The sequence below is a fragment of the Schistosoma haematobium genome, chromosome ZW, assembly GCF_000699445.3.
Source record: "Schistosoma haematobium chromosome ZW, whole genome shotgun sequence".
Lineage (NCBI taxonomy): Eukaryota > Metazoa > Platyhelminthes > Trematoda > Strigeidida > Schistosomatidae > Schistosoma > Schistosoma haematobium.
Genome location: NC_067195.1, coordinates 40531666 through 40540919, shown reverse-complemented (window position 1 = coordinate 40540919; position 9254 = coordinate 40531666). Strand labels below are relative to the sequence as shown.

General features: G+C 31.9%; 1 protein-coding gene across 1 annotated transcript; it reads left to right on the top strand.

The window, feature by feature from the left end:
* Positions 1-2714: 2714 nt before the first annotated feature.
* MS3_00003552 (uncharacterized protein) lies at positions 2715-4584 on the top strand (the record flags this gene model as incomplete). The annotated part of the gene is made up of 2 exons (XM_012943810.2): positions 2715-2871; positions 4022-4584. 2 exons carry the CDS (start codon positions 2715-2717, stop codon positions 4582-4584), a joined length of 720 nt encoding a protein of 239 aa, XP_012799264.2.
* Between the last annotated feature and the right edge of the window lie 4670 nt (positions 4585-9254).

Genomic DNA, 9254 nt, shown 5'->3' with positions numbered 1-9254 from the left:
AGTCTCATACTAGAACAAAATGGCCGTCGAGTGCTTCCAGATTTTCCGTGGTGGTCTAGCTTTAATCGACTCATGAATTTGACTATTAAATTACTACAATCTCCACAAAACCTCCTTTCTTATAATACGGTAAATGTTGTAAGTGTATGTGAATGTTTTATGATATTACACAACAAATAAACTTGCGGCACACCATACACCTAGATGTTATGAATAGCAGAGCAGGTTACTGAATAGCTTAATAGCTTCTAATAAATTGAGCATTGGGCAGAATGTTAATAATAAATTTATGTACTATTTTGTTGTATCTTATTGAGTAGAAAATTGTATTTTTGACGTCTTGCGACTTAATGTAAGCCACTTGTTTCCTTTTCACTATTGAAACTTGTGTCAATTTTATTTCTGTTATTGATTTGCTCTGAAGAAGTGGCTTGCGTTAAGTCACAAAACGTCAGAAATCTAATTTTCTACTGTTTGGGATATGGCAAAAATATTTTTATTTATCATTAGTTTACTCAACAATAATAAGTACTATAAAGCCATACACGAAAAATAAGTTGATTGGGGAGAGAATAAGGACCGAAAATCCAAACGAAACTAACATAAAGTATGAATAATTTTTTGGTTATTAACCCCCTACTTGTTTATTTGTTGCTAAATCATAATTTAATATCACCTTTGATGGTGGGAATAACAGGTCATGATAGGTCTCTTTGCTATAGTTTCGTGAGTTATGTTCCTCATCAGTAACCGGTATTAAATTAGTGTATTCATTTTCTCCTCATGAGCTGAACATTATGCAAAATTGCATCGGCATGGAGCTTAGCAAGGCAGCGTAGTGGTGCTCAAAATGGTAGCTGTAGCCTAATACAGCTAAATATGGATGGATATCCTTCGGTGATACATCACTCAACTTAGATCTAACCACCAATGGGGAGGTGTTATCTAAGTTACATACAATAGTAGACTTAGGACGATTTGTCATTTACAGAACAGGTATTGAAACAGACCTCCAGGTCTCAACGTCTTGTGAGTTGCATAACTCTAAACCTTTATCAAAATGAGTTATGTATTTTGACTTGCAAAGTTTGTGTTCGAACACTCTTAGAATACTACACGTTTATTCTTAGCAATGGGCGCGGAAGGGATAAATTAAGGTTGGAATCAGTACAGAGACGATTTACACTTCGTATTCTTGGAACTGATTGTACCTTGAACTGCAATTCCAGATGTAATAAACTTGGGCTTGATCCTTTATGGAAGAGGAAACTCAAATTAAATTTTATCTTTTTCTTAAAAATACTTCATAAACTATCCTTTACATCCAGTCAAGCAATTCAGTATTCAGAAACTTCTAATTACGACATCCGTAACTCCTTGCCACTAGTAAAACAAACTCATCTAAATAATCTCTCTATGTGAATTACTTTACCTGTAAATTTTCCAGACTCCAAACTAATCTACAACAACCTATCCGTAAGATAAAACCACTCCCATCCTTTGTTCACTGCATTGATGCATACTGCTCCTCTGAAAATACATTGAATTGTCTAGCACCTGTAAATTTATTTTATTCCACAAGTGAGGTTATAGAAACTTTAAATGTTTAGCCATTCTTGTCACTAAATTCATTAAGTAAAACCGTCCACCCGTCTTTACTTTACGTTAACAACGAACCTGACAACCCTAACTAATTTGAATAATATCTAACATGAACAGTATATCACTGAGTCATATGACATGCATTATGGTTGACCTGGCTGACATACTGCAGTAATTATTGCTTCGTTGTTCCGTGCTCTCTGTATCCATTATTATAATTATTTCGTTATGGCACAGGAAATGACCTTAAATGCACCGTTCATAAATCAATAGAATGTCCACTTAAGAAGAATTGAAAGTTCCCAGCCGATGCATTGCATTGCTGTAATACATGTCATAAATGTACTACCTAAACAATTTTTGAAATATCAAACTTTAAACAATCTTATATCACATGTTTGTTCCCTACATTTAATGCCACTATTTATATCGAGCTGACCATGCCTATAAATTGGCGTGAATTGGTATAACTGTTATTTTGAGAAAATATATTATTATTATCATATATAGCATTCTATAAACACATGTTGCCAACTCAATTCCCCAATGAGGGAAGATGATATATTTATGAAAGATAGTTCACATAATAATGTAAAAGTACGAAGCCTACTTATCTGCACTACATCATTAAAATATCAGGAAAAGACAATATCTCAATAGTTATTATACTGTTATTGTTCATTGTATACAAATTTACAAAGTCTATATTGATAATCTATTCCTTTACACTCACTATTCGATACACTGATTTTAATAACCAATGTCAACTGATATATATTTTTCTCCATATAATGTCTGTTGAATGGACAATTATAAACTATTGACAGTGAAACACATTTTCGCTACAGATAAATAGTTTTCAGTGCACTTACTAACATCCAATGAACTAATTGTGTCAAAACGTCGGTAAATTATGGCATAAAATGAGATGACTATTAAACACGAATACATTAATTTTGTGCAAGACATTTTCCATAACAGATTATTGTTTAATTACACCGATAACTGATTTTCATACTAAGCTTCATTATTTCACACTTTTTACTTGTGGGGGGTGCGAATATAAAATAACTAGTAATAACTTAATCCAAAACTCATTTACTCTAAGGATTATGGAACTTGATTTAACAGCTGATCGTGATGTAATCGATGTTTTTCATCATTCTCAGAGCTGTGGTGGTATCAGCAAACGGAGAAAATCATTTGCAATAACGAAAGGAAGAACGTTGAATCTTGGAAGTTTGAAGGCTGCTTATCCTTTTTCTCGAAGTAAATAACATACAGAGAAAATATTTAGAGAAAGTTAGTACAAATATCGTTGACAGTAATTTTCAAGTCGAGAGCGCGCGCTAATAATCGATTGTGAAGACAATTTAGCAGGTTATTTCATTTTGAAACTTTTCTGGATAACATGGTCCAGAAAAACAGTAAAATGCTCATGGAAAAACTGTCAAACACGGAGAATATAACACTACCAAAAATCTTTAAACATATCTTTTTGAAAAAATAAATCCCAGTAAGCTAATTGAGAGCTTGAAACATTTTATACAACAATCTAATCTCAGTATGATTCATAACACATGTAAATTGGTTTGGTTTGTTTCCTAATGTTATGTTTCGTCAATCTAAGGATTTAGAAATAAACACCAAACATTGTTACGATTTGTACAGGTGTTGAACAGTTGTTTACGTCCCTTGACTAGATCATATGAAATTTTATGGGAAAAAAGAAATAAGCTTAACGCGCTGAAAATTCGTCCTTTTTCAATGTGGTATTTATTGAAATTACGTTACTATTATTGTATTTTCACATTAATTATTTAACTTCAAACAATAGTTCAAAACTTATGTAAATTATTGAACAATTTGTAATTGTTAAATAAAACTCAACAGATATAGAGCTTTGGTTATTGTTAAAATAAAATGTTGCATCCTAGCAACCTCGTAAATTGCACAGTTGTATTTTCTGGTTCTGTAATATATATATATATATATATATATATATATATATATATAATTTATTAAGGATGTAGGTATTTTATGGTATTGGTAAGCAATCGGAGTACACTCATATGTTGCTTATCGTTTTTTATTATCAGTAGAGGGTACACAACTAGAACAACAATTAACCAATCACTTTAATGTTGAGTAAAAGAATAGCAACTTGAAATGACCTTGGATATCACTACATAGTTAAAACAATAGAAAACTTATGTTTGTATGTTTGTGAGTGTGTAATTTACGGATGTTAGATCAACTATTTGATATGAAAAATTCTACCAATTTCATTCACTGTGAATTCTCTAAGCTGTTTTTTAAACCCTCATAAATTATAGTAGTACTGTTTGAATATGAAAAGGAACATATAAGAAATCTGTAATTTAACTAAACGATAATACCTTCCAATAGATACTTCCAGTTACAAATTTATTTGATGATAAACGTCACCGAATTATGAACAGAAACAAGGAAGAACTAAAGCAAATCTCATCTCAGAAGCCTTTCATTCTGGTATCGTCACACGTAAATATGGACAATAGTAAAATTTCATCAGACGATTCGATGACTTCACATGATACACCTCCATTTTTATCTCACATGTATATTGATCAAAAGATTCATTCATTCAATAGTAAATTTAATTATTTAAAACCATATTTATCAAAAGGTTCCAGAGGATCTTTACCTTATACACTTAATATACCTGAGTCTATACCAGAGGTTTCTGTTTCACCACGTCGTCATTCCGTATCATTCAATCTAGTTGATAGTCATTCACAAAATTCTTCGCATCATCAACGTTCAGGTTCATCATTACTGGACGATATCATAATTGAACCCATTGAATTTGAGAGATGTTTATCTCCTTTAAGGGCATGTGATCTAGCTGCACCATGTAGTAATACATTCGAAGAAGTTCTAAAAACACTTAAACAAGACAACCGCGATGATCGTTATAGCAATGATGAATTTATTGGTTAAGAAGGCATTGATATTTCACCGCGACACCTGATTTATATCTCTTATTTGTATATATAACGTTATACGAAAAAGTGCTTATTTAAAATTATAGATGAATACAGTTTACTTATGGCCACCAACATATTTTCATTTTTATTGTCTTATGTAGTCAGTAATTATTTTATTATGAAGTATTGAAAACAACTTCTGGCAAATCAGTAAGTAGTTTGGGTTTTAACTCACATATGCCTTTTACTTCATTACAATTGATTGAATGTTTGTTAGAACTTACCAAAATGACCCAATGAAATTCGACAGTGAAGTCTTACTAACATTAGGAGCAAGAGTAAAATGTTGTTGTGACATTCTATATCCATTTGTTTTAGTCAGATAAATTTTGAAATAAGCGACAATGAATATTCTTATGCAAAGCGAATTATGTGTTTACACTAAATATCTCACAAATCCACATAAATGTACTGATGAGCATTATGAATAATTTTCTGCTCTTTGTAAATCATACAACTGAAAAGAATAAACGCAAACAGTGTGGTTAAAGATGGTCGAAATTACGGGATGTTTTACCGTGATGATACTGTAAACTTTTCTGAGTGCATAAGTCCCTGTGACTATTTTAGGAAAACAGAATACTTGAACCCTTCTTCAAGGCGATAGATCCTTGCCTTCATATATAGGCTAATGAATTGTTGGAAGCTTCTGTATTTCAGGATAGAGTGTCATCCTAAAGCTTTATCTAGTACTTTTTTCTGAAATTTTTTTCAAATTAATTTTTTTGGATATGGGTTATAGATGTAGAATTCTAGTTAAATTCAAATGTCAAGTTTCAGGGTAGGTTTTTTAACCTGAAAGCTTTTAGGAAATGCAACAGTGAAAACTATTTTATAGCAATAACTTTTATCAAACTAATAACTAACAGTAATCTGGATACTCAGTTTTTGAAAAAATCCACACAAGCGTAATACATAACTCGATTTATAAACGACAAGCAGTCATGGAATATAGCCTTTTCAAATAAAGTATCTACTTTGCACTTAGTACTTAATGTAACTATTTGAGCAACTTGAGATTGTCCGAAACGTTTACATCTGGTAAGCTAAAATCACTTATACTACAATGATCGTGTATTCGATTCCTTCCGATAAATAAGTTTTCTATGTCGGAACTCCTATTCTTTAGCTACTGAATAACCAAGACATTGTGGTTGATTGTCGGGATCAGTAAATTACAATGTTTTAGGAGTAACTAGCATGTTATGAAAAATACAATGTCCAATTTCATTGATCACTTTTGTTTATATTCTAATGTAACTATTTTGTGAAAAACAAGTAGGTAAGGTCCAACAAAGAATTAACATAAAAGCTCATCATAATTCGTGCAAGATGTTTCTACATTTACGGTACATTGGCTTATTTGTCGGTTTTCTGATAATAGATAGTGAATGAATTTATTACAGTAGGTGTAAATTCAAGAATTCCCTTATTAAGGATTAGTGTAACTTAAAGACATCTGACAGACTGAAACAAAACACTGACGACATACAATATCACGTTCATATATTAAATTTTTATCATTCTTGCATTCTATCAGTTTAAGTAAAAAATACAGGCTACTATCGGCGAGGAAACCACCAAGTATCAGCTGATACTCATAAAGTGAGGTTTAACAGTTCCTTAAAATCAATTAACTTATATCAGATAATTTAAAAATGATAGAAAATCATCACCTGTTTTCATGAATGTTAATAAAAGCGCTTGTTTAAGTAAGCATGTCAGTCAGCATATTTAACCGTTTATACGTCTCAAACACCATGAAATTATGAAAGTTGTTTTATCCTCAAAATAAGAGTAAGATGATGAAACGGAACACAGTTGAATCTTCCTTTCATTAATGCTGTATAATATTCAATGTAGTTTAAATAACTCTTCATTAGAAAACAGTGTCCATTTTGAATGAGAATTTATTCATTTGTCAAAGTAATTGTCAGTTATTATAGTGACATGAAATACAAACGGTTTTTAACCAGAAAAATACTCAATAAGATCAACAATTCAATCAGATATTAAAAAACTAAACCACTCTTGGTAAGATGTAGTTGTTAGTTTGTTTGTAAAATATTCAAAGAGCAAAGAAGTAAGTGGAAAAGCAGACGGTAATTTCTATAATAAGAAAAAAATAAACTTGAACTCTGAAACTCAAATTTAAAACCATAACGGTACAAATATATGTAATTGCATTGTTACCATGATTTAGTTCCCATTTAGGGCGTGGTTTAAATTATTTTCTCATATTTTAGTTTACTTAACTCGTTACGAAACATCGTTTTATGTGCTAAAAATAACTAAAATACACCAAAACAATTTTCATCAAGCATTGTAAAGGTGCAATTTTCCTACATAAAAGATTAGAAAATGAAAATTTTGGTTTGTAAAAACAGGGTTTTTTTATTTTTTTTTTATGAATATGAAATAGTTTCTTCTAGGTTCATTACTACGGAGTTGCAAGCTCACAATAAATACACATATCATGTTAAAAAAAGTGCCTGGAAACCTTTTAGCATGACGATAGGTTTCATGTGTCTACTAAGAGTCATAGTTTGAGATTTTATAAATCTTGCATTACAGACGACTAGTAAAGTAGTGGTTGTTTAGTAGAAGTATAGGCTACAGGGAAATAAGCATGACAAAAATATTCATTTAAGTTTAGTCAAAAAGCAGTTAAAGAAAACAACATGATAATCATTGTGATAAGGCTCATTTCACAAGTATGTCTCTTCTCAAGAATGACTCATTTATATGTATTCAATATTTTTACCTTATTGGAATGATCATCTAAGTCAAACTTTAATCTACATATCAGAATGGGTTTTGTGGAGAGTTTTAGAAATTTCACAGGTTGAAATCATGAGTCGATTGAAGGTAGACCACCATGGAAAACCTGGAAGCACTGGACGGCCGTTTCGTCCTAGTATGGGACTCCTCAGCAGTGCGCATCCACGATCCCGCACCACGCGGGATTCGAACCCACGATCTATCGGTCTCGCGCGCGAGCACTTAACCACTAGACCACTGAGCCGGCATCCAACGGTGTTAATGTCTAACTTCAACCAATCCACGAAGTTGAGCCACCGTACACCATTGTCTTCAGTGAGTGGCTGCCTCACAACAGACCTGGTTGAACTCCACTGGTAAGGGCTTCTCACTAGAACTCCAGGAGTTTTTCCTGGAGTCAGTCACTAGTGAGCAGTAGGTCCTGGGTTCGAGCCCCGCGTGGTGCGGGATCGTGGATGCGCACTACTGCAGAGTCCCATACTAGGACGAAATGGCCGTCCAGTGCTTCCAGGTTTTCCATGGTGGTCTAGCTTCAATCGACTCATGATTTCAACCTGTGAAATTTAATCTACATAGTTCAAGTTTACTATGCAATTCCTAGACTGGTAGTTCGACTAAATAGACGACTGGGCTGGATTCTAAAAAACCGTCACTTATTACATGCAGTGTGTCTAATAAATGAATTTATTTTCCTTCAGATTAGCTATGAAGTCGAAAGGATAAAATAAGAAACTTAAATTTTCTTCAAAACCAATAAAAACCTGTTTGTTTTAAAAATCCTACCCTAGTTTAAATAAATTTTTCTGCTGGGATGTTTGGAGTGTAGAGGTCTAACTATATCATCATATCTTAAATTGAATTTTACTTTAAACCATAGTACTAGGGTAATAAACTGACAAAATCTATTGAAGATAATAGTCAGCTAAACATAGACGTTTTATAATCTTACTGACAACATCTTGTAAAGCTCACCTTTTGACTGCTTTTCCAACTTTATAAAAATATAAGCATTTCAATAAGTAAACAATTGAGTAAAAACTTAATAATATCAGTTATTTATGATATCTTTCAAAGCTCCAAATTTTCTATCTGATTAGTCCCTTCAGATAAAAGTAAATTATTAATCGAAATAAATTGGAGAACTATAAAATTTTCAAACATCTGGTCGGTATTAAGAACATTAAAAATATAGCTTCAGCTAATTGACCAATTATGATCTTTACGGTAAGTATTGAGGTACATATTGTTAATTTACTCATCACCATTTATTGGACAGGCAGTCTAATATATATATATATATATATATCGGTGTACAACTATGATGGAGAACCAAATAAAAAATTATTTCCTCGTTTAAGTTGTATTTTATGAAGCGTATTTTAGCTATAGCACGTTTTTTACTTAAGGCAATCAACAGTTTCAATGTCAAGTATAATAAAACTGATTTTTTTTTCCATTTTTGAAGTTAATAGTGCAAATCGTTCAGTGTGATCTAGCCCTACAGTTTATTGGAAAGCTTTCACTGTACACTAACTATTCTAAACTATTATGTTTTTCTGGTAGCTTAACAACGCCCCATTTTTTGACGAACATATATTAAACATTTCGGGCGAAAAAAAGTACAAACTACTCAGATTACATCTTATTTTGTAGTAAACATTCACTTCATTAGTTATCTAAATTGAATGAGCTTATAAAGTTACTGTAAATCATATAAAGTCGTTTTCTATATGGGATATACATAAATTGTAAAATAATGTGACTGTAAAACATTTTCAGGAGAAGTTATTGACTGGTCACTGATATTAATTCAGTTAATTGGTTGGAAATATATTTATGTGA